Source organism: Rhineura floridana, chromosome 18 (assembly GCF_030035675.1).
Source record: "Rhineura floridana isolate rRhiFlo1 chromosome 18, rRhiFlo1.hap2, whole genome shotgun sequence".
Taxonomy (NCBI): domain Eukaryota; kingdom Metazoa; phylum Chordata; class Lepidosauria; order Squamata; family Rhineuridae; genus Rhineura; species Rhineura floridana.
This window is the reverse complement of record NC_084497.1, coordinates 27,705,080-27,729,813: the sequence shown is the minus strand read 5'-3', so window position 1 is coordinate 27,729,813 and position 24,734 is coordinate 27,705,080. Positions and strand designations below refer to the sequence as shown.

Genomic DNA, 24,734 nt, shown 5'->3' with positions numbered 1-24,734 from the left:
TTTACAGCTGAATGGAAAGGTCTCTGCCTTCGGTTTGAAAGCAAAACAACAAATCTTTACCTGGATTTTTTTCTAGCTTTGGTTGTTTGTAAAGTGCCGTAAGACTCAGCTGAAAGGCACTTCATAAAATAATACACCTGTTACTCAGCCTCTTTTTTTTTTAACCAGCAGCTGCCCAGTTTGAGGCATGGCCACACATTCAAAAATACAACTTGCAAGCAAAAGGGTGGAAACTTTAATTTTTTGATTACAGGGGAGCTGAATGTTGTGCCTCTTTTTTGGGGGGGGGGGAAGGTAGATCAACCCACAGGCTGGCACAGAGAAACAACCCTTCCGTCCCATCAGTCTATTGTCATGTCTCTGGCAAAGCCGTCTAAGACAAACCTTTTCCCAAAGACGGTACTCTCCCCACGTCTTGCGGGCAGAGATGCTATTAAGGACTTTCTAAATGCAGCCAAGTGAAAAGGGCTGAATTTTTAAGACAGAAGTAGGAAACCCACGGTTGGCTAAATGTTGACAGACTCACAACTGCTGGCACAGCCAAATGTCAGGGATGATGGGAGTTGTAGTCCAGTAACACCTAACAGACCGCAAGCTCCCCTCCCTTGTGGGGGAGGATGCCTCTTGCATTGGGTGCTACAACACCACTTTGAAATGGGCAAGAAACTAGCCTTCCAGATGATGTTGGCCTCCATCTTCCATCATCCCCGGCCTTCCTGGGCGGGGTCGATGGGTTCCAACAAGATCTAGAGGACCATGCATTCCCCCTCCCCTGGCTCTGTAATGGTGCAGAGTTTGCTTCCCTGGCACAGCAGACAGTTCTTCCACTTCTTCCGGCTGCTGCCCTTTGAGCTGGCAGCGAGAGTCCCCACTTTGTCCACGCACTTTGCTCTTTATTGATTCTCAGCCACACTTTCTTCCTGAGTGGCTGTTGCAGCCTCCCGGGCTTGCTTTCTCTTTTCTCGTTCGGCATTGGTGATGGTCATGGGATGCAGGGGGAAAAATCCAGAAAGCCCTGGGGGATGGCGTGGGGAGAAAGACAAAAGGTTTTCACTGTTTGCACTTTTTCAACCTGAGGGCTAGATTCTTTTCTGGACAACCTTCCAAAGGCCACGTGCTGGGGTGGGTGGGGGCCAGAGGCCAAAGTGGGCAGCACAAATGTGAATTTTACCTTTGTACAGCAGGCTAGTTTAGTTTGTTAACCCAGACGTCGTCAGACTACGACTCCCATCAACCCCAGCCCGCTTAATGGCCAAGGATGATGGGAGTCTTAGTCCAGCAACATCTGAGGACCCCAGACTGAAGCGTGGGCTAATTTCCACATGCACCCCCCCCCCATCCAGGCAAGAACGAGGACTGATCAGAGTTCAAAGACTCCTTCCAACCACGCAAAAACACTTTGGATGTGAAGCGTGGCTACTAGCCATGATAGCCACGCTGTGCCTTTACTAATGGAGAGTATCCCTCTGAATACCAGTTGTACAATTCCTACACAGAGTAGACACATTAGAATTAATGAACCTATGTTAGCCACGTTCATTGACTGAGCAGCGAAAGCATCAGATACAACCCTGTATTTGAAAAATTTATAAACTGCTTTGGTGGACAAGCGGCATATGAATCTAGATAATTAAATACAGTTAGCAACAACAACAAAATAGGAGTAAGATTTTTTTTTCTAAAAGAAGGAAAATGGGTCAGATTACCCAGAAGTTTTTCGACAGGCATGGTGAGATGGGCTCCGTTGGCAATCCAGTATTTCAGCCGCTCAACGTTCAAGCCAACTATTTTTTCGTCGTGGTCATTAGGGAGAGGGTCATAGCAGCCAAGCTGCTCCAGGTACTTGCCGTCCCGAGCTCGCTTGTTGTGTGCAGCCACAATCCGGAAATAAGGCCTGTTGGTGCAGCCGCCAAGGGCAAAACGGATGACAATGCGCAGGTTGTGGTAGTTTTTCAGCAGGAGGTGCCCTGGAGGGGAGACCGTGCAAAGGCAACATTAATGGCAACCCTGCATTTTCTGAAGATTCACTGTTCTGTTAAAGAAGAGGTAGCGATGGCCACCAACTTACATGGCTTTAAAAGCTTGCTGCCCTGGGCTCCTGCTGGGCGGGAATATATCAGTCAATCAATTACTAGATAAATAGATAGATTGGGCAAATTTCCACCTGCCTTGCCCCACTTTCCAGCCTTCCAAAGGGAGAGACTCGCTTTGCCATCAGGGGAGGCTGTTTCTACCTGCTTTGCCCCACCCCTCCAGCCCTGGAGGACTTCAAACGCAGCTTCTTTCGGAGAACTTTCTGGCCCTTTGGGTTGAGCTGTGGGGGTTTGGGGGAGATTTTTGTATCAGCTTGGGGGTTAGTTTTTAAATATTTTTGCCTTGGCTTTGTTGTTGAGCTTTATGCTCATTTATGTTATTTATTTTCTTAATTTAGTGATTATATTCTTTATTATGTGCTGTGCAATTGCATTGGATTATTTGTGTGAACCACTTTGAGCACGTATATTTGTGGAAAATGCGGGATATAAATAAACTTAATAATAATAATAATAATAATAATAATAATAATAATAATAAATTATTCATGAAGGATAGGCTGTCCCTGGCTACTAGCCACCTTGGCTAGATTCTTCCTCCATTTTCAGAACACCAGTTGCTGGGAATCACAAATGGGGAGAGGGCTCTTGCCCTCAGGTCTTGCCCGTAAATGGGCATCTGGTCAGCCACAGTGAGAACAGGAGACTTGACTAGATGAGCCTTTGGCCGGATCACGCAGAGCTCTTCTGATGCTCTTATTCATCATACAGTCCATAGCTTTAAGGGAGGAGGGTAGACAAATTCATGGAGGATATGGCTATGAATGACTCCAAGCCACAATGGCTATGTTCACCCTCCACTGTTGGAGGCAGTACGCCTTTCAATACAATTGCTGGGGAGAGTGCTCTTGCGCTCAGGTTCAGCTTTAGGGCTTCCCACAATGGGCACCTGGATGGCCACTGTGAGAACAGGACTCTGGACTAGATGGGTCAGATCCAGCCTGGTTTTCTTACTGGTTATGTTCCTGTTTCAAATGTGGTTACTTTATTATGCAAGGGCAAAGCATTATCAGTCCCACTTACCCAGCTGAACCATGATGTCTGCTTGCTGAGGATAAAGAGAAACTAAGGTAAGAAATCAGATCCCAACTTTTATTAACATTCGTTTTAAGAAAAAACGTTATTAAGCGAGGAACCAGGAGCCCAACATCTCTGCAACTGTAAAAATAAGCAAGAGAGGGTGAATGAGAGATGGAAAGTAGAAGATGTCCAGGGGTATTAGAACACAGAAATCTTGTGATCCATGCTTCAGTTATTCCAAATCTAGGAACGCAGGAAGCTGCCTCACACTGTGTCAAACCAGTGGTCCACCTAGCTCCGTGTTGTCTATACTGATTGAACCTGGAACCATTGGCATGCAAAGCAGATGCTCAGCCACAGAGCTATGGCCCTTCCCCTCAAAGTAAAGGCAGGTTCTAGTCCACATGGTTCTGTGTAATGGTTCCCAGCTGTTGCTACCACATATCTGACAGATGGCTCCCAGGTCTGCAGGCAAGGAGAGACCATCACTTTCCAAAGCAGGCTTGTTTCATCCCCACACGGTTTATACCGGAAGGAAGCCTCTCCGAAAGCTACTCCTTTACCATTTCCACCCATGGATTCGAGTCCTGCCCTTTGGAGCAACAGACCTGGCGACCCACTGTGGCGATTTAACACCAAATATCAAAAGTTGCCCCAATGTGTCAGATTCAACGGGTGTAGGTTTTCCCTAGACTGGAGGAGGTGCTGGGAAGGCAGCCCTCCAAATTCAACAGGTGCAGCGTTAGCTAGTCGCAGGAGCTGTTGGGCGAGTGGGCAGGCAGCCCTCCAAATTCAACAGGTGCAGCGTCCGCCATTCTGGACAGGCAAGGCTGCAGTTCACCAGGTGCACCTTCTCCCCGCAGTGGCGAACAGCGACGAAGGCAGTGGCAGCTGTACCTGCTGAATCTCTCCCTGAGTCCCTGACTGCCATTTACCGAAGCAATATAAAGCGGCTCCCCTCTGCATTTACTTACAAACTCCTGGAGGTCGGAAACCACGTGAACAAGCCGGGGCAGCCCCTGCGCATGCGCCCAGTGGGTGAGAGAGGAGGCGTGTTCCTTGACCTTAGCGTAGAGGCGCTGGCCAATCAGAGCGCGAGGCTCACGACGTGCGCGTCGCGAAAGGCGACGGAAGCTGTAGTCGTCCCCTCAGCGTTGTTTCCCCGCGTTGCTGAGCAACCGCCTTAGGCCTCGCAGGCGGGGAAACCACGCTTGGCTGGGCTGGGCGCTTGGGCGGCGGCAGAGCCGGTGAGGGGAGGGGGCAGCCCATGGCCCCGTGAGGGGTGGGGGAAAGCGAGGAGGGTCGCGGAGCGAAGAACGAGAGAAGAAGCCTGAATATGACACACCCAGAAAGAGGGAGGCCCCCTCTGCCTCTTGGCCACGCCCCTTAACCACGCCCACCGCGCGTGGAGACCACGCCCCGTTTGTTTCTTTATGCGCGCTCCCAATGCCGCCAACGGGTGGCGTTCACTGCGCAGTCGTGCCTTGCCAGCTGAGACGTCTGCACTGACGACTCTTGGGTGGATTTAATAACAAGAGTAATGATGATGATGTCTGGCTTTGCAATCCTCAGTTTGCAATCCCCCAAATGTCTACCTAGAAAGAATGGCAGCTGGGAAGAGATTGGCAGGTGGCTGGTACTGGCCATAGGAATGCAGGCTGCCTACACTGGCTGGCAGCAGCTCTTCAGGGCTACAGGGTCTCAGCCCTGCCTGGAGATGCCAGGGGTTGAAACTGGGAGGGACCTTGTGCATGCAAAGCAGCTGCCCTCCCACTGAGCTGTGGCCCCTTCCCTTAAAGGAAAGCAAGATCCCAGTCCTCACTGTTCTAAATTAAGAGGTGTTTACAAAGAGACAGCCTTATACTGAGATCATTTGTCCACCTAGTTTAGTGTTGTCCACAGTGACTGGGAGCCGCTCTCCAGCATTTCAGGTAGGGGTCATTCGTGAGGATCTTGGTGGAGCAACGTAATGGTTTTTTGTGTGTGTGCCTGTTGTAGCAGTTGTGATGTGCTGTGCTAGATGCTGTATGGTTTTTTTGTGTTTTTATTTTGTTTCTTTGTTATATTTTGGATTACAGTTTGAATTCCATAGAATAAGTCATTACCTGGCGCAGAAAAGGTGTCAGTGAAGGCGCCAAGCGGACCTCACTGAGGAGAGCATTTCACAGATGGGGAGCCACAACTGAAAAGGCCCTCTGCCTTGTTTATTCCCCCCCCCTAAAAAAATGCTACCACTTGTTAGAAGGCAGTCTGTAATTTTATCATTTTTCTTTCTATGTTATGTTATTAGAACACACCGGATAAAAATTGCTTTTTATACAAAGGATGTGGGACCTCATTCACTCACAGACCCACCAATTACAATATGTCTTTGCAGAGTGATCAACAAAAACGTCTGTTGGATGCATCTAGCAATTAAACCTTGCAGCTCGGAAATAAATAAGTTTACACCGCATCCCTACCTGTGTTTTAGAGGTAAGTCGGATTGTGTTTAGTGAGTTTAAACAAAGCTATGAATGGCCACTAGCTATGATGGCTATGTTCTACCTCCATTGTCAGAGTCAGTAAGCCTCTGAATACCAGTTGCTGGGAATCACAAGCGGAGAGAGTGGTCTTGCACTCAAGTCCTGCTTGTAGCTTCCCATAAGGGCATCTGGTTGGCCACTGTGAGAACGAAATGCTGGATGAGATGGGCCACTGGCCTGATCCAGCAGACAGGATCTTACAATGTTCTTATGTTCCTTTGCCAAGTGCTATTTCCCAGTGTTCCAGTTTCTGTCCTTATGATACTATGCATGTTTATTCAGAATTATGTCCCATTATGTTCAGTTGGTAGGGTGAGGGCATACTCCCAGATAAAAAGTGCATAGGCTTACAGTCTTAGAATAGAATAGTAGAGTTGGAAGGGGCCTATAAGGCCATCAAGTCCAACCCCCTGCTCAATGCTCAGTCCTTAACTCAGTCCTATCCCTACATCTGACAATAAGAGAAAGTCTGTTTTTCTTACAGTGGGCTTTTCACCCCTGCAGGGCCATTTCATTCTTTGTTATAACAGCAGTAGCTGAGCTCTCACAGCCATGGAGAAACAGGCCACCTTGATGAGGAAGGGCTTCAATGAATTGCAGGAGATAGGCAGCCAGAAACAGCAGCAAAATAATCCTGTGTGGACTCCTCCAGCCAGTGGCAAAACGAGGCCCAGCAAAGCAGGTCAAGCAGTCAGGCAGTACTACGAGAAGCAGGTAGGCAAAGCACTTCGACATATAGAACCAGAGCACAAAGTTGGAAGGGATCCGGGAGGTCATTTAGTCCAACCTGGTCTGCTCGGTGCGTGATGCAGTTACAGCAGAGTTCGCCAATGTGGTGTGGGCAGGCTAGGGATGGAAGGATCTGGCCATTTCAGTTCTCTCTGTTTCTCATTGTTTCCCATCTTAAATCCAGTTTTTCAGCAATTCACAATTTTTTGTTTTAAGAAAATCTGCATGGAAATTCTTCAGCGTTTTGATGCATAGTTCTAGTAAACACATTTATGTATGAAGTGTTGAAGAACGAACACATTTTTGCAAGCAATTTCTCCTAGCATCGTGCATTTTTGCATGTTATTTTCATGAATGTATTCATTTTTGTGCACCTTTTCCCCTTACGTATGCATTTTTAGAAACAGTGTTTGGCAGAAGAGCTGCACTGAAAACTCCAGATGAGTGTGGATTTGGAAGGGTGACTGTGTTTCGATTCGCATATTGTTTTGGGAAGTGTACATCGGCTTCAGATGCAAAGTGAATCGAATTTCTCCCTTGTCCCTGCACCTGAGTTCCAGAATTCCTGACCAATGACTATCCATTCCTCCCACTTGACTACCTCCAGCCAAGGAAAGGAAAATGGGATAAAATAAAATGAATACATGCAAACCTGCAGAAATTAATGTAAAACCTAAACGAATTAAAGGACAAAACTCAATTAAAAGTAACAGTCTCTCTGGCAAGACGTAGCATTGTCTCGTAAACCAGTAGTCTACATGGGGTAAAGCATGTTTTGATGTTCATGAGAAGCAGTTATGAATCACACCTTGCAGGTCAAACTTTCTCATCCAGTGTGCATCCCCAATTCCTCCCCTTACCCAGGCTAAAGATCAAGCGGCGCGTGCTTTGGGAGCTGGCTACACGCCCGAGGTGGACGAACTGCGGAATTCCTTCCTTATGCGTCCTGGATGCCCGAAGTACAGCCACAGAGCTACTTCGACATCTCACCTCGGTAAGGCTCGTGAGGAAGAGGCTGGAGAGGACAGCCTTCCCCAACTGACGGCCCTCCAGAGGATTTGTTCTAGAACTCCCATCAGCCCATCCAGGGGTGATGGGAGTGAAAGTTCAACAGCTTGTGGGATCGCTTTACCCCCCATGTGCCCACTCAACCCCTTTGATCTTCAGAACTGACACCATTACAGGTGTCACATAATACCCATTCCGCACTTGTAAGAAATCATTCTTTTACTGAAGCAGTATTTGCACTTTGGAACTCCCTGCCTATTGACACCTGGCAGGTGCTGTCACCGTGCTAATTTTTGTTCAGGCAAGCCTATCCAATATTTTTTAAGCTTGCTGTTCATTTTCATTATCTTTGCAATGTTTTTAATTGCTTGGTTTTTTTGAACTGATCAGTCTCATATTTTTGCAAGCCACTTAAAGATTTTTTTTTTTGCAGCTGCATGGTATGTGCATTTTGTTAAATAAATGAAATAAATAAATAAACATATGGGAAGCCACCAGTTCCCCATCCATGACCTAGATGGACCAACAGGCTGAATTGCTTCCCTCTAGAGCAAGGGTGGGGAACCTCATGCCACAGGCCAAATGTGACCCTCCAAGCCTCTCTTTCTGGCCCTTGGGACTCTCCCCAGGCTAGATACTCTCTAGCCACACCCACTACTACCTCTGGAGGGGCAGTCCTGGGGGCTCTGGCTTTGCAGTCCCTTTAGAGGTGGCCTTTTCAGTGGCTGCCCCTAGGCTCTGGAACTCCCTCCCTAGGGAGGCAAGAATGGTCTCCTCTGTGCAGTCCTTCCACCGACAGCTAAAGACTTTTTTCTTCCGGCAGGCCTTTGGAACTGAAGGCTTTAAGGGTAGTGACTGATGAGGATGCTCTATGTTATTGTTTTACTTGTATGCTCCTAAACTGGGTTGCAGTATTTTAAGAGTATATCTAATTGGTTTTAACATCTTAATAGTTTAATCCTGTTTTAATGCTGATTTTATATGTTTACATGTTTTATATTTTTATAGGTTCTTAATGATACGTACTTATTTTTATCTGGAAGCCGCCTTGAGTTCCAGTTTGGAAAAAGGGCGGGGTATAAATAAATAAAAAATAATAATAAAGCTACCTGTGAAATCATCCTAAAGGGGGCAGATGTATTAGAAACATCGCAGCTGTGGGCAGCTTTGATGCCTGCCCATACAAGCAAGCCCTGCCATGGGTGGCAGGCTGTTGCTGGTGTCCACTAAAGGGGCTACTCCAAAGGGGACTGTTCCTTTGAGTCGTCCCTTGGAGGAGTTACAAGGGTAGGGGTGCCACCCTGCTCAATTTTTGGCTATTCTAGTGATGTGAGACTAGGAAGAGGTCATTGGGTCCAGGGGACCGCCTTAGTTGTGAGAGATTTCGGGGTGGCCTGTGAGTTTGTTTCAGCCCTGAGTGGGAGCTAGGAATCGGAGAGGTATTGAGTGGGGAGGTGTACCAGAAGGAGGAGGGGTACTGATATCGGTATACATTTATTAAGCAATTTATGTTTGAAACTAAGCAGGGTCAGGTCTGGCCAGTGCCTGGATGGCAGACCGCCTGGGAACCATATGTAAGCCGCCTTGGGTTTCTGTCATGAAAAGAAAGGCAGGGTATAAATGTAATAAATAAATAAATACTGGTTTTATTGTGTACTTTTTAAACGTTTCTGTTTTTAAATTAGCTGTGCACTTTTTAGAGATAGTTTGTGTATAAAGTGATACAGAAATAGTCTTAAATAATAAACAAATGTGCCTCGCTTGTTGGCGTTTTCCACTTGTTGTGTGCATCGGAGACCCACCTGACAGTCTCCTACTTTCTCCTGCTTGCAGAAAGTCGCGCCGCAAAATTCCACCTGCCCAGTAACATCAGCACCATAAGTCTGTCGTCTCAGCTGTCTTTGGAAGATTGGAACTCAGTCTTTCAGAGAACAGAACTCTTGGATTCGAAGAGTTACCTCCGATGTGAGTGTCTTTGTCTGACTAACTGGTTTCCAGACATATTCCCCCCCCCCAAAGTACAACGGTTTTGTTTCAGCTGCTGTGACCCTCCTCTGTTCAGGCGAGTTGAGCCAGATGATCTCTATAGTACCCTTCCGGTCCTCTAATTTGGTGCTGCCTCATATACCTGAAATAGTCCCCCAGTCAGAATGACAATGTATTATTCAAATATCTCTTATCGTTGCGCACAGCGCCCTGTGCTTTTTTCAGACTGTCGCTCTGTTCGGGTGGGATTCAGTCACGTACAGGTTGTGCAGGTGTGGTTGATAGGAACACAGGAAGCTTGCCTTATACAAACCTTTGGTCCATTTGGCTCAGTATTGTCTACACTGACTGGCGGTGACTCTCCAGCATTTTAGATAGGGGACATTCCCAGCCCTGCCTGGTGATGCCAAGGACTGAGCCTGGGACCTTCTGCATGCAAAGCAGATGTTCTGCTGGGAGCTGTCCAAGGAGGGAGAGAGCATTCACTCTTAAGAACATAAGCGCTCTGCTGATGCAGACCAAAAATCTCCGTCTAGTCCAGCATCCTGGGTTTTCAAAAACAGCTGCCGAAAATTGCTGCATAAAAATCCGACCTGCAACAGCAGAGAATAAGTGAATCAATGGGAAATTCGGTACCAAGTCCAAATTGTGCAGAATTCTAGCATATCCCTAGCTGGTTATGACCTACATAGTCCTAAACTTGGAGGGGAAACACCTCATGTAAGGTGTTCAGATGCTGCTGCATGGTGGCATTAGAGATTTATTATTTATTTAAAGCAGAGGTAGCCAGCTTGGTGATCTCCAGGGATCTCAACTTCCTGGAGTCCCTAGCTGTTGGCTATACCAGCCGGGGCTGATGGGAGTTGGAGTCCAGCAACATGTAGAGGGCACCCAGGCTTAACCCTGGTTTTACAGCATTTTTATCTCGCTCTTCAGCCAAGAAGGCAGTTTTCAAGATCTGGAGAAAGACCATCCCTATACTCAAATTTACAGTCTGAAAGGCATAACACAAAAGGAAAAAAGGAGGGAGGAGGGAGGAGGAAAAAGGCAAGCTCAGGCATTAGGTCGTAAAGTTGCAGTTATTCATTATGAAGAACAGCCAGCTGGGTATGGAAACAGTGCAGGTAGGCTGGCAGAATTGCACCTGCTAGCTTGAAAGTCTTTTTTTTCTCTCCCCCCCCCCGCCCCCGGTGAACAGATTGTCCGGCTGCATCTACTCAGAGCTTGTCCAGATTACCTAAGTGGAAAAGCTTCACGGAAGGCTGTAGGGACGCTTCCCTAACAAAAAGCCAAACCCACGTGGGGGGCAAACTTCCATGGTACATCACAATGCTGCAAGAAAAGGTAAGGACATGGGCATCAAAGCACCTTGGCAGAGAAGTGGAAGATGCTTACGAGGTAGTTAGCCACTAGCCCGGGGCAAGCAGCCACTGCTTTTGGGCATGCTTCTCACGGGGCACTTCCTGGTATCGGGAATCTCCTCCAATGAGGCACGTGGATGGGGGAGGGGGCCCAGATGATGATCAAAGGATCTGAGTAGGTTCACCATCGGGAGAGGCACTCCAAAAGACATTGGGGTCCTGAGCCGTACAGGATTTCATAGGCCATGGCCAGCGCTTCGAATTGGGCTCCGAAACGTACAGGTGATGGGAAAGATCTCTGGCTGAGATCCTGGAGAATTGCTGCCAGTCAGTGTCAGCAATACTGGACTAGATAGGCAAACACTGTCTGTCTTGTACTTATGGGGATGACCATCTCCCACCCACCCACCTACCCAGTGCAACAGAAGTGGGCGACCTTTTTAGCCCAAGGGCCACATTTCCTTGCGGGAAACCTTCCAGGGGCCAAATGCCAAGTGTGGGCGTGGCCAGGTGAAAAGTAGGTGGAGCAACTGAGGGAACTCTCTTTCCCTTTGTACAGTAGGCAACATTCCAGTCATGCAAATATATTCGGGTTTCTAGGATATGAGCACACATTATCTCCGTCCTCTGTCAAGGCAAGCAAGAGGCACATTCCAAAACACTCAAGGAGGGCATGGAGTGTTATCCTCACAACAATCCTGTGAGGAAGATTAGGCGGAGAGAGACTGAGGGTTGTGTCCCATGCTAGTCCCACTAAGTGAAGACCCATTGAAATGAATGAATCTGAGTTACATCTGTTAATTTCAATGGGAATAGGAGGAGAAATCCTGTATTTAATTGCAGGCTGCCACTCTGATTAGCAAGCATTTAGTAGACACTGGTTTAACATTTGCTTTGCTTTGGATTCCTGCACTGAGCAGGGGGTTAGACTTGATGGCCTTATAGGCCCCTTCCAACTCTACTGTTCTATGATTCTGTGAAAGAGAGGCCTGGAGGGCCGCATTTTGTCTCCTCACCCTTGCCATAAAACGTTCCTGGGAGGCTACCTGTGAGTGGGATGGAAAGACCTGTCAATTTCGGTTTTCCCAGTTCCTCACTTTTCCCATCTCAAACACGGTCCTCCACATTTCTGCAGCAATTTGCAATGTTTTTTTTAAAAAAAATTCTCATTTTAGTGGGAATCTCTCCTAACGAACACATTTTTGTTCACAGTTAGCCGTTTTGGCTAACGCACATTTTCTTGCAAGCAAGTTCCCCTAATAAAATGTAGATTTTGCCTGTTATTTTCACTGATACATTCATTTTTACGCACACTTTCCCCCAATCAATGCCTTTGGGCAAGCTGTGGTTGGACGGCTGTGTCACAAAATTCAGATAAGTCCAGATTTCGAAGGGCGGCTGTGTGTCAGGTCCCATGTTGTTTAGGGAAGTGTGGATTTGATAGATTCCACTTCCAGCGCAGACGGAACCAAATTCCTTCCCCGTCCCTACCTGTGAGTGAGCAAAGGGGTTAGTTTTAGAACCAGCGTTGGCCTTCCACTTGGAGGAGGTGTCTCTGCCGTCTCAGCCTGGCTGTTCTTCGTGCCTCCCCAGGACACGACTCTCCAAAAGCTGGCGGAGGAGCTGTTCCATCTTGCCAGCTGCGAAGTGGAGTGCGCCCGGAAGGACGACGTGATCTCAGTCCTCCGGGAGGAGCTGGAGGCCATGCAGAAGCGGCTGGACTGTCTCCAGCAGGAGGGGATTCTCGTCCCGGTGGAGGGCGCTGCCAAGAAGGTGGGCCAGATCCTATTTATTTACTCACTCAGTTTCTACCCCACCTGTCCTCCGAGGAGCCCAAGGGGGTGTAGGTGGTTCTCTCCAGCTCTGCATCTTATCCTCACGACAATCCTGCGAGGAGGGTTAGGCGGAGCACGACTGAGGGTTGTGTCCCATGCTAGTCCTGCTGAGAGAAGACCCATTGAAATGAATGAATCTGAGTTAGTCACATCCATTAATTTCAATGGGTCTAGTCTGAGTAAGGTTGAGAGCCAGTGTGGCGTAGTGGTTAGAGTGTTGGACTACGACTTGGGAGACCAGGGTTCGAATCCCCACACAGCCACAAAGCTCACTGGGTGACCTTGGGCCAGTGACTGCCTCTCAGCCTCAGAGGGCGGCAATGGTAAACCCCCTCTGAATACCGCTTGCCATGAAAACCCTCTTCGTAGGGTCGCCATAAGTCGGAGTTGACTTGAAGGCAGTCCATATACATATACTGGAACAGATGGCTATGTGTCCCCATGGGTGTATTATAAAAATTTCCATTTTTAACCTTTTGCTAAGGGCTTCTCCCACTACCTGTAAAAACATGATTGGCTGAGAGAGGGGGAGGAGTGTGATATGTTTAGAGGTGAGTGGTTGCGGTGAGAAAAGGAATACTTAGGGTTCAGGTTCGGATCTGTGGCAGTTGAAGGTTTAGATGAAAAGAGACAGGGTCTAGGACTTGAGTATTTATTTATTAAATTTATATCCTGTCCTTCCTCCCAGAAGGAGCCCAGGACGGCAAACAAAAATACGAAAAGCATCCTGAAACATCTTAAAAGCTAAAGAATGTAAAACACATCAAAGCAAACCATCTAGGAATGTAGGAGGGAATACTTAGCAGTTAACATACTGTAATTAGTAAAACCTAGTAACGGAAATATATGTGCTGGGAGGAGGGTAAAGCGGCTTCTGATCGTGTTAATACCTTTCAGTTGTGAAAGTTTAAATACACTGTTGTCTTCGCTACCTCACGCCTGTCGCTTGAGGGCTCCAAGAGGGAAAGTAATATAGATGAAACGGTAAGATGAATACACGTCCTCGCATCCTAAGGAGAACAAGTATTGGACCTGAGGTAAAGGTCCTGATGGCAGCATTACTTGGAAAATGACAGAAGGTGTTGCCTGCTGAGGTAAACGCCTGGTCAAGCAGGGACGCCACAGTTCCTGTGTATTATTATTATTATTATTATTATTATTATTATTATTATTATTATTATTATTATTATTATTATTATTATTATTTATTACATTTGTATACCGCCCCATAGCCGAAGCTCTCTGGGCGGTTTACAACAATTAAAAACATTAAGAACAAATATACAAATTTAAAAGCACATTTAAAAAAACCCCACAATTTAACAATTGTAGACCATCTTTCCATGAATCTATTGGATTAGTCAGTGTGTGGTCTCCTATAATAATTTAATATTTTCATTGCCACAGTAGGCCATATTTTCTCTAACCTTCCATGTTCTGACGACGTTTTCCAATGTTGCAGAAGGGCAGAATCCTCAGTTTCCATCTTCAGCGCCCTCCTCACTCCCGAATCTCCCCACCCCTTTTTTTTTAGAAGACTGAGGAAGAAAAAGTGTCATCAGAATTGAGCGATCCAAGCCCGCGCAGGCGAGGGGTCTCGCTGCCGGTGGTTATGCAGCAAAAGAGCATCCCGGAAGAGTTCCGGCAGGAGATTGAGCGCTTGAAACTGGAGCTGACCCATTCGGATAAACTCCTGGACTCCAAGGTGGTGCTCCTGAACAAGACGCTGGTGCAGGACCAGGAGAAACTGGAACAGCTTGAAAAGGAGGTGAGCAAAGACCCACTGGGACAAATTCTTAACATTCCAAATAGCAAATTTATTCTCCAAGTGCTGAACTTCTTAGGCAAACCATTGAAAAAGCGGAACTCTCCAGGCTTTGAGGAATCCAAAGATTTGCAGAAATTAGGCATGGAAGGATCTGTCAGTTTGGATTCACTCGGCTTCTCATTTTTCCTATCTTAAATTCAGCGCTCCACATTTCTGCAGAAATTTTACAAAAAACGTTTTTTTTAAAAATCCTCATGAAAATTATCTAGCATTTTAGTGTGAATTTCTCTTTATACTTTTTTTGTACAGTTTTGACTAACGTACGCATTTGTCCATGTTACTTTCACATATGTTCATTTTTATGCACATTCTCTCCTCACATTTGCCTTTTGGGTAAACATTGCTTGGTTGGGCATCTGCATTGCAAAATTCGAATAAGTTCAAATATCGAAGGATCGCTGCATAGATTTGACTTGAGATGTGAACTGAATTGAAATTCTTGCCCATCTCTATTTGTATCCAACTAAATTTTACTCAGAGTAGACCAACTGAAATGAATGGAAATAAGCTAATCAGGTCCATTAATTTCAACAGGTCTACTCTTAAGTAAGGCTGTCATTGGATAAAGCCCTGTGTTTTGATTCGTGTCTTGGTTTGAGAAGTGTGACTTAAGTTGTTTCTCATTCAAATTGAGTTTCTCCTGCGTCCCTGCTTCAGCATCCCAAACCTTTCTTCTCGCTGTCTTCGCAGTACATCGAAATACAGGAAAAGGGGCGATTGGAGGGCGAGGACGAGACGCGGACCGAAAGTGGGTCGAGGGAGGCTTACGAAGGAGAAGTGGAGCCAGAAGGAGTGGAAGAGTCAGAGTCGGAGCTGATTGTATGCAAGCTCCTCGAGTTCCAGAGGATGAATGACGAGCTGTATGACGAATTGGAGAACGTGAAAAATGATTATGACATTGCTACAGGTACCATAGGAAAGCGGAGATGGCTGTATGGAAATGTATGTTATGCTTCATAGTGGGATGGTCTCCCTAACCCACCCGCTTGAGGTTCCACAGAATACCAGGTCACTCTTGACTTCCGGAGCAGGCGGGGCGAGCCCTTTGTTCTCAGAACTCAGGAGCCCAGTTCATCACAGGATCCTCCTGTGGGTTTCTTCTACCTTCTTGTGCTCAGGTTTCTCCCTCTTCCTTCTCCTGGACTGGCCTCTGTTGCTGCTCCCTCCCTCTGGCTCCCTAGGGACTGAGGTTGCAGCTCTTACTTAGCCTGCCAGTGTTCAGTCGCATGCATCGTCACCCTTTTCCTTCCCTGTCCATTCCTGACTTTGTTCCTCTGAGAAGCACCAAACGCTGTGGAGCTTTTCCTACAGCTGTATCTTCATCTGTTCTTGCCCCCCTCTCCCTCAGTGAAAACAAAAAAGTTCACACCTCTCTCTCAGTAATTCCTCTTTATCTCTCTACACTGAGGGAGGAGTCATGCCCCCCAGTCTGTCTCTTGGGGAACCAAAAGTCTCTCACTCTAGTACCATACTCGGGTGGTAAGTGCCAACTGTATTGGAGCTAAAGTGAGGCCATTCAGAAACAAGAGGAGGATAGGAACATACGTAACAATATATGTTATATTTATAGTGTGGTATTAATTCTTGTATTGTAATATTTGCTATTTTTTGTTGATTACGGTTGTATTATTTTGTTTGAAATAGTTTTGCAGTTGTTTGCTCTTGTTATAAGTTATTTCAATTATTGTGTTTTTGCTTTCTTGTTGTAAGTCGCTTTGAGTTCTGCTGTGGGGAAAAAGCGACTAACAAATGCCAGTAATAAATACATAATAAATAGGAACATGCTCAGGAGAGACCTGAAGTTGGTAGAAGTACAAAACGGTCATTTCAAAATCCTATGCCCAGTGAGGGCTGAACCATGCTCAGCAAGCATGGACTGCTAAGTGTCAGTCGGAATAGACAAACAAAACTTGGAGATGGGAAATGGAATGGACCTGAGCATGGCTGTCTGTTGGACAGTACAAGAGCACACCTGCAGGAAGGCGAAGATCCACTGCCACATTGAGTTGCAGGCCCCTCTTGTATTGACAGAGCGCTGGCGCTAGGGGAAAAGGTTTTGAGAAGGTGAAGGGGAGGGAGGTGGTGATGCCATAGTGGGTGGAGGGCTTTGGTCACATTCACAGCTTTCCTCTCGTTTCTCCAGGTGCAATTTCTTCCTTGCAAAGACAGCTGTCTTTTGAGGCATCCCAGCTCCGGAAAGCTCACGCGGAGCGGGAATTGTTGCAGAAGGAGCTGAGAGAGCGAGGAGATCAGCTGGAAGCCATGTCTAATAAGGTGCTTCCCCAGGAGTTTGGGTTGTGGGGAAGGCTGATTTCTGTTTTGAAGCAGTGCACCCTTATATCTGAGGGCATGAGGTGGCGGGGAGGGGCTCTACCTCAGTGGCACATCTGCTCTCTGTGCAGAGGGTGCCCAGTTCCCCACTGGGCATCTCTAGTTAGAGCTAAAAAAACAAACGTCACTTGGAAGGCTGCTGCCTGCCAGTGTGCACAACACTGAGCTAGATGGACCGGTGATCTGACTCGGTATAAGGCAGCTTGCTGTGTGGCAGAGCAGATTCCATCCCTGGCATCTCCAGGTAGGGCTGGGAATGCTTGCTGCCTGAATTCCTGGGGAAACCAAAAAAGGCGTCAAAGACCAAGATGCATCTTGGTCTTTGACCCCTTTTTTGGTTTCTCTTTTGGATGCTAGCCACCCCCTGCTTTTTCTCTTTTATCTGTGGTTACTTTTGGGAATTCCTGGGGACCTACTGCCAGTCAGTGTAGGCAATACTGAGCTAGATGGTCAGAGTCAGTATTGTCATTCTTGCCTTTTTCCTTTTAGTTTTGCAACCTGCGAGAGGAGAGGAAACATGAAGAAATGATGGGCTTCATTGAGAGAGAGAATTACAAGCTCCGGCAGGCGAGTTCCTTCTCCATGCCGGCCACGGCAGTCTCCTACGTTCTAATTGGGGATCACCAAAGGGGTGCCCATGTGCCTGCCAGCACTCCTTACAGCATCCGCAGAAGGTCTTGGTTAGGATCCCCACAAAAATCCACAGCACCCGAGAGACTGTTGGCTCTCCCCGCTCGGTTCCTCTTTGTGCTGACATGGAAGCCATCGTATTTCTATTTTTCAAAAAATGTAATGCTTGTTTCTGTCCTGGCTGCCCTCCAAGCGGATTCAGGCTCGGGACTCTGGGTCATCACCAGCGGCTTTAATCCACAACTTAGTATTTTTTTCTCCCTGGTCTTTCACATCTCTACCACTGTCACCCTTATGAAGGATGAGGCAGGCACAACTACTTGCCATTTGGGGATGCACCATGCTCTCACGGCAGCTGTTCTGTGACTGTCACCCGCTGTCCCACTTTGGAGTTTCCCCTAACACAGTGGTGGGGACCTTTGGGATTCCAGATGTTGCTGAACTATGACACCCTTCAGTCCCAGCAAGCATGGCCCACAACTTCCCTAATTTACGCACTTTTGTACACATTATTTGGTTGGAGCAAAGTTCGGAGAGTTGTGAATTCTCGAAGGATAACTCAGTTTAAGCAGTGGTTCAAGAAGTGGGTATTGGGTAGTTGCTCATTAAAATGCAAACAAAATCAAATTTCTTCTTTCTCCTTACCTCGGATCCTTTCTTTTTCTTCTGCTACTCAGGATGTCTCTGACCTAGAATTCAGACTCTCTGAAAAGAGCCAGCTGATTGACGACTTGCAGAGTAACGTCAACCGGCTCCAGGCCGAGCTGGTGGTGAACCAGCACCACATTGGGAACCAGCTGAGCCGGCAGAACGAGCTGCAGAGGCAACTGGAGATCTTGCAGCGGGCAGAGCAGCAAACAAGAGTCATTCTAGAGAGCGTCAGTGCCAGGGTAATCCTCCCCGCCGCTCATAGGAACATATTAATGGTTGGATTTCTCAGCCACCCTTCACCAGGGTGGGTTACAGCTAGGGACGTGTGAGAAGCTTGATTCAGTCCTCATTTCAAGCTGAATCTATCAAATTTGCATTTTCCGAAACAATACGAGAACCGAAACTGAGCCACCCTTTGGAATTCAAATGTATTCGTGTTTTGCAATGCAGTCTGCCACCCAAACCATGTTTACAAAAGGTGCATATTAGTGAAACTATACAAAAATGCATTACATTAGGAGAAAGCACTTGCAAAATTGTGTACATTAGTGAAAATTGCCTGCGAAATGTTTATTAGGAGAAATTCACACTAAAATGCTGGAGGATTTTCATGAGGGTCTTTTTTACACAAAAAAAATGCAAATTGCTGTAGAAATGCGGAGAACTAAGATTGGAACAGTGAGAAAGTGAGAGAACTGAAATTGTCAGATCTTTCCAACCCTGGTTACAGCAATGTAAAAATACTGTTGGTTGCAGCCAATATTAGTCCTACTCAGAGTAGACATTGAAGTTAGTGGGCAACTTAGGTTCATTAATTTTGATGTCTTTACTCCGAGTAGGACTTAGTTAGATTCAGGCCAATATTAAAACAAAGGCAGGAAGCTGAGTCAGACCATTGGTCTTATCTAGCTGAGTGTTGTCTACACTGACTGGCAGCGTCTCTTCAGGGTTTCAGGCTGGGGACACTCTCAGTTCTACCTGGAGATGGCAGTGATTGAATCTGGTACCATCTTGCACGCAAAGCTGATGCTCTGTAAAACAGATTTTAAGTTTCTAGTCCTCTTTAAAACCTTCATCCAGACTTGTGGCACAAACCCCAGTGCACTTTTCAATTGCACGTAAGTAGATCTGCAGTGTAGCTTTTTTTAGGACATTCTCACAAATTGTGACCTGCACAACACCCCCAGATTTCAGCCAGTTACCACTTACCATTTTCCTTCTGGAAACAAAAAAACCAACTAAGGCACAAAATGTCCCAGAAATTCATTGGGGTGTATTTACTACTCCAGCCAATGTTAGCGGATAAGGGTAGTAAAAACACCCCCATAATTTTTCATAGAAAAATGGCCGGGGACGGGTCAAAAAGAGCAACATTCTACCACCTCTGAATAAGCGTTTTCTAGCTTTGGGTGTTGTCAAGCATGCTTCTTCCAATGCCACAGACACAAACGTTATCTGCGGGCAAGAGATCAGCCCACCATGCGTTGGAAATCTCATCCCCCGACATGGGATGAAGAGACAGGAAGCAGCATGAAACATTTTGAATATCTCGAACCAGTGGCAATGACAGAAAACCCCGACAGCTTCTAGAACGCTGCTGTTTTTGTGGCAGGGATTTGTTCACATGCCGGTAAATTCAGATTGTGCAATTAAGGTGGATTTGGCACTTTTGTGCAACAAACCTGCTTCCATGGGGAAAGTGGAGGGGGGAAGAGGAGTCTTTTCACTGGAAAGTAACCACAAACAAACCAGAATGAATGCTCAGTAAGCTGGAGACCTCCTTGCAAACTTTGTGAAAATGTATCGGGATGACTGTCCAATAAACAGGTTGTCTGGAAGCGCCCCCTGTCTCTTTGCAAAGTCCCCCTCTTTGATTCTAAGGACATCGTCATCTTGCCTTTGAACTAAAACACTCTTCACTTCCTTTTTCCCCTCCTTTTTTTTTTAATCATTGAAAGTTTGAAAGATTTCGAAGCAAAATAATTCAGGCCACCTACAGTACTCCGGGCACCAAATCACCCCAAGCTGAAATCTCTGACGACGAGGTTTTGGAGGCCTTGCAGGTAAAGTCACTTCCATGGAGGTTGCGCATACCACTGTGGTCACGTGCGGGAGAGTGGGATGTGGGGTGCAGAACGGCTGCTGCCATTTCTAACAACCTGGCTCTTCAGACAGGCTTTTGTGGTGGGTTAGGTTTTATTATTGTTGAGATTTTTAATGTAATTGTATGTTTTATTTTGTACGTCGCCCAGAGAGGCTGGACAACCAGCCAGATGGGTGACTAATTAATTTAATAAATAAATAAATAAATAACAGGCAGCCCTTCCATGTTTTCCAGAAAATAATAACAGACCGTCTCGACTTTCACCAGTTGCTGAAACAGAAAGGGGTGAAAGTCCCATCCCTGACTGCCTCTGAATCTTCCACTCCAACTCCTCATAAGAAAAAGAGCGCAAGCAAGTAGGGACTTGAAACCAGAAGTCTCTCTTCACACTCTCGTAAACTGCATCTGTTCATGGACATCTTTTATATTCCTTTTCCTAACTCCAATTAAATGATTGCTCCTTAACATTTAGCTTTTCTCTTTGATCCACTCTGCTCCTTGCTTAAGGATGGGGGAGCAATTAGATTCCGTTGGCATTTAAAAGGCGAACCTTCGCACTTTCTGAAACAATATGAAAACCAAAACACATCCAGCTGCTTCTGCGTGGCCTTCACCTCCTCCCAGAGGACTGAGATCATGTCGTCCTTCTGGGCGCACTCCGCTTCTCAGTTGGCGAGGTGAGCAAGTTCTTTCCCCAGCGTTGGCAGAGTCGTCTGCTGGGGAGACAGGAAGGACAGCCAGGCTGAGACTTCAGAAGTACCTCGTCCAGTGAAATGTCATGGACATACCACAAGGCTAAAAGCTGGTTGTACAACCAACTCCTTTGTTCACTCACAGGTAGGGATAGGGAGAAACTCAATTGTGTTTGCGTTTAAAAGGCAAATTATCAAATTTTCATTTTCCGAAACCTTATGAGATCTGAAATACAGACGTCCTTTGAAATTCAGACTTATCCAAATGTGGTGGTGCAGTTTTCCAACCATCCAGTGTTTACAAAAATGAACATATTAGCGGAAAGGTTGCATAAAACTGAATATATTTGTGAAAACATACAAAAATGGAATGTATTCGGGAAGTCTGCTTGCAAAAATGTGTTTTTAGAAGAAATCTGCACTAAAACGCTGATTCATTTTCGTGATGATTTTAAAAAATAGTAATTCACCAATGCTAGTTCACCAATTGCTACAGTAATGTGGAGAACTGAATTTGGGACTGGAAAGATGAAAAACTGAGTGAACTGAAATTGATGGGTCCTTCCATCCCTGCTCTTTTACTCTCTTTCCACAAAAAAATCTACTACGAATGGACTAAGATGCTAATAATATCTATTAACACCAGAGCAGTCACGTCATATTGTCACAACATTTGAAGAACTGGCCGTGAGATGGTCTTGCAGCTTCTCAAAATATTTTTATTATTAGCAGTCTCCTACCTGGCATTGCTTGGGGAATCCTAAGAAACAGCAGCAAAACAAAATCTGTGCACATTTGAAAGCGGTGGTTAGAATCAGTGCACTTTTGAAAGGTTCAGTCTGCCATCGTGATTCAAAACTGCGCCCGGTTGTATCCAAACGGGACGAAAACCTCCTTGATCTCGAGAACCACCCTGCAAAATTTTGTGACCTCTTTTAAGAGGTGTCCCAACGCATAGCAAACAACTGTTCAAAATATTTAGCAGATGGCATCTATTTCCCAACTTTCTTCCAAGAAGCTCAAGGTGGCATACATGAATCTCCCCCTCCCCATTTACTAAATACGGTGTTAGAATTGTTTTTAACATGTTTTAATGGTTAAATCGCTCCATTGGGAGGAAGGGCAGGATCCTCTCGCCACTACATCAGCAGTCCCCAGACTTCTCTCCCCGTGGTCTACTTGAAAACTGCTGATGGTCTTGGCACACCACTTAATTATTTTTTTCCTACCTGTTGTAGCAATTGTAAAGTGCTGGACTAGATGTGGTGTGGTTTCTAATAGCGTTTGTATTCCAGCTTTTCTTGTAGTTTATTATATTACACTTTGCATTCCACAGAATGCAACAAAAGAGATAAAACATCATGAAAATACAGTTAAAAATCAACAGGAATGTTTAATGTGGACACGCTGCTGCCCACCCGGATGGCGCTCGTGGACTGTTGCTGGTCCACGGACCACAGTTTTGGATCCCTTGAACTACACCACAGTGGATTATGGAACATAACTAGCAGGCCCTCCCGCTTGATCAAACAAAAACCTGTCTAGTCCAGTATCCTGTTCCTCACAGTGGCCAGGCAAGTGCTTCTGGGAAACCTGCAAGCAGGACGTGGGTTTCTTCCACTGTTCTCCAGTAATTGGAAGTGGGAGACATGCTTTTGATGAATCTGGAGGTAGCCTATATCCATCCAGTGCAGCCAGTGATGGCCTTCTTCCATGAATTTGTCGAATCCACTTTTAAAGCCATCTGGGTTGGTGCCCACCACAACCCCTTATGGGAGCAAATTCCGTATGCACAGAACGAGGGCTACAATATGGCATAGTATAGAATTGCCCAGAAACACCATCAGTTCCAGTAAGATATTTTCTTAGGGTTGTATTCAACTGAGTCCTACACAGTCCTTTGAAATTAATGTGCTCAAGTTAGTCATCTTAGTTAATTTCAGCGAGTCTACTTTGAATAGGACTAACTTCCTAACTGTTAGAGCGGTGTGACAATGGGACCAATGACCTAGGGAGTTGGTGGGCTCTCCGGCACTGGAGACATTCAAGAGGCAGCTGGACAGCCACCTTCGGGTATGGTTTAAGTTGGATTCCTGCATTGAGCAGGGGGTTGGACTTAGTGGCCTTACAGTGGCCCTTAATATCTAATAAACCTTGATAGAAGGCCAGGTCGTTAATTGCTTTCAGATTATCTGTGTTCAGCAAGACAAAAATAAATAAAATGCACGCTTACTCTGTTCCATGATTATATTCACCATGAATTGGACCTTAGCAGTTTATAGTCATTGCAAACTTGCAGAATCTTGCTGCTGGCAGGCAGGCTGTCGCTGCTGTCTCTCAGATCCCTGTGAGCAACCTTTCAAAAATCAATGGGCTGCTGTTCTGTGGAGAGAAAAAACCTGTACGTCATCTACATAGATCCCAACACACCCTGTCCATAAAAGGTTGCTAAATATGCCATCTCTAAAATTACCTGTGTTGGGGTATTTGTAGAAAGAGCCTTGCTAAGAGATGTGCCTTATGATATAGACTAATATCTGGCAAATTAAATCCTCCTTCCAGTAGGCAGCTGCATTCTTTTAAGAAAAAAAACTAGGTGGAGAATTGCTCCAAATAAACTTCCAAAATAGTGCATTGAAAGTACCTTTGGGGGAATCTTATCATCCAAACTACAGACCATGGGGGAAAAGATCCATGCATGTTTTCGAGCCACACAGGCAAAACTGGGGTGATTGACAGGTGGGCAGTCTCCACCAGTGGCAGGCAGGACCAGAAGCAGAAGTGGGAGGAGCAACAAATATCAATTTATTCACCCACTCCTCTCTATTCTTCAGGCAAGCAATAAACATGATCAGAGTTTGAGGGCACAGTCCAGCCAGGCAAAAGCACTCAAGGAGGGTGCAGAGTAGGACCAATGAGGGGTGTGGCCTGGGGAGAGTCCCAAGTGCCAGAGAGAGGGCTGGAGGCCACATTCAGCCCCCATGAGGTTCCCCATCCCTGAATTAAATCCTGTAGCCATGGAGTCTCCCTGTACCTGTTTTAGGGTGCAAATCCAACTCACACATGCCTGTGGAGCATCCCCATTGCCTTGCACGAACACGGAACATGCTGACAACTTGTGCATTATCAAGAAAGAGAATGGGCATCGCCAGGATAGAGGACACAGATTTGCATGCATGTTGTTGTTACGTGCCTTCAAGTCAATTGCGACTTATGGCGACCCTATGAATCAGTGACCTCCAAGAGCATCTGTTATAAATCACCTTGTTCAGATCTTGTAAGTTCAGGTCTGTGGCTTCCTTTATGGAATCAATCCATTGCTTGTTTGGCCTTCCTCTTTTTCCACTCCCTTCTGTTTTTCCCAGCATTATTGTCTGTTCTAGTGAGTCATGTCTTTTCATTATGTGTCCAAAGCATGATAACCTCAGTTTCATGCATATTGGCTAATTTATATTAACAGCTGGAAAGTTAAACCTATTGGATTGTATTTAACTAAGTGCTACTCAGAGTAGACCCATCGTAATTAACGAATCTAAGTTTGCCATATCCATTAACCTCTGTGGGTCTGCTCTGAGTAGGTCTAGCTTTAGCGGCAACCCACTGAGTACAGTTTAAACGGAACCGCTATACATCTTCCTGTAGGGGAGAAAGGACGGCCTGGGTGCCTGCTCAATTTGTTGTCCAGGTGTTGTTCATGGGCAACATCAACACCTCTCCTGCTCTACCTCCTTAGAGTTCTTTCTCTTTAAACTGGGCTTAGACTGGACAGCCCTTCAGACAGAGGACTCCATCAAAGAGAGAACTGACGCTGGTACAGTAGGACACATGGGCACCCAATAGTGCACCCAGTGGCTCCCTGTGGTTGCCCGTTGAAAGGAAAGCTGCGGTGGGCCACCTACACCGTTCCATCATTGCTGGTCTCCTGTTGAGGAACCCTCAAG

At 46.2% G+C, this 24,734-nt stretch overlaps 2 protein-coding genes across 9 annotated transcripts; one reads left to right on the top strand and one right to left on the bottom strand.

Moving 5' to 3' along the window:
* Window positions 1-212: 212 nt before the first annotated feature.
* On the bottom strand, window positions 213-4,428 carry MRPS16 (mitochondrial ribosomal protein S16). 4 transcript variants are annotated; one of them, XM_061601328.1, is made up of 4 exons: window positions 4,088-4,428; window positions 3,117-3,141; window positions 1,707-1,967; window positions 213-1,015 (listed from the first exon to the last, which is right to left on the bottom strand). In XM_061601328.1, exons 2-4 carry the CDS (start codon window positions 3,127-3,129, stop codon window positions 894-896), a joined length of 396 nt encoding a protein of 131 aa, XP_061457312.1. In that variant the 5' UTR covers window positions 3,130-3,141; window positions 4,088-4,428; the 3' UTR covers window positions 213-893. The 4 variants fall into 4 exon arrangements, with proteins under 4 accessions (XP_061457312.1, XP_061457310.1, XP_061457311.1 ...); XM_061601326.1 differs by having other exon boundaries at window positions 3,117-3,251; window positions 4,088-4,425; XM_061601327.1 differs by lacking the exon at window positions 4,088-4,428 and adding an exon at window positions 4,011-4,082 and having other exon boundaries at window positions 3,117-3,251.
* On the top strand, window positions 4,100-21,872 carry CCDC27 (coiled-coil domain containing 27). 5 transcript variants are annotated; one of them, XM_061601319.1, is made up of 14 exons: window positions 4,100-4,151; window positions 5,491-5,588; window positions 6,143-6,352; window positions 7,232-7,361; window positions 9,209-9,340; window positions 10,560-10,705; window positions 12,316-12,495; window positions 14,092-14,325; window positions 15,076-15,292; window positions 16,529-16,659; window positions 17,206-17,283; window positions 18,024-18,236; window positions 19,956-20,060; window positions 20,336-21,872. In XM_061601319.1, the coding sequence occupies exons 3-14, from the start codon at window positions 6,191-6,193 to the stop codon at window positions 20,459-20,461; spliced, it is 1,854 nt and encodes a 617-aa protein (XP_061457303.1). In that variant the 5' UTR covers window positions 4,100-4,151; window positions 5,491-5,588; window positions 6,143-6,190; the 3' UTR covers window positions 20,462-21,872. The 5 variants fall into 5 exon arrangements, with proteins under 5 accessions (XP_061457303.1, XP_061457302.1, XP_061457304.1 ...); XM_061601318.1 differs by lacking the exon at window positions 4,100-4,151 and adding an exon at window positions 4,274-4,360; XM_061601320.1 differs by lacking the exon at window positions 4,100-4,151 and adding an exon at window positions 4,283-5,044 and having other exon boundaries at window positions 14,095-14,325.
* Window positions 21,873-24,734: the final 2,862 nt, after the last annotated feature.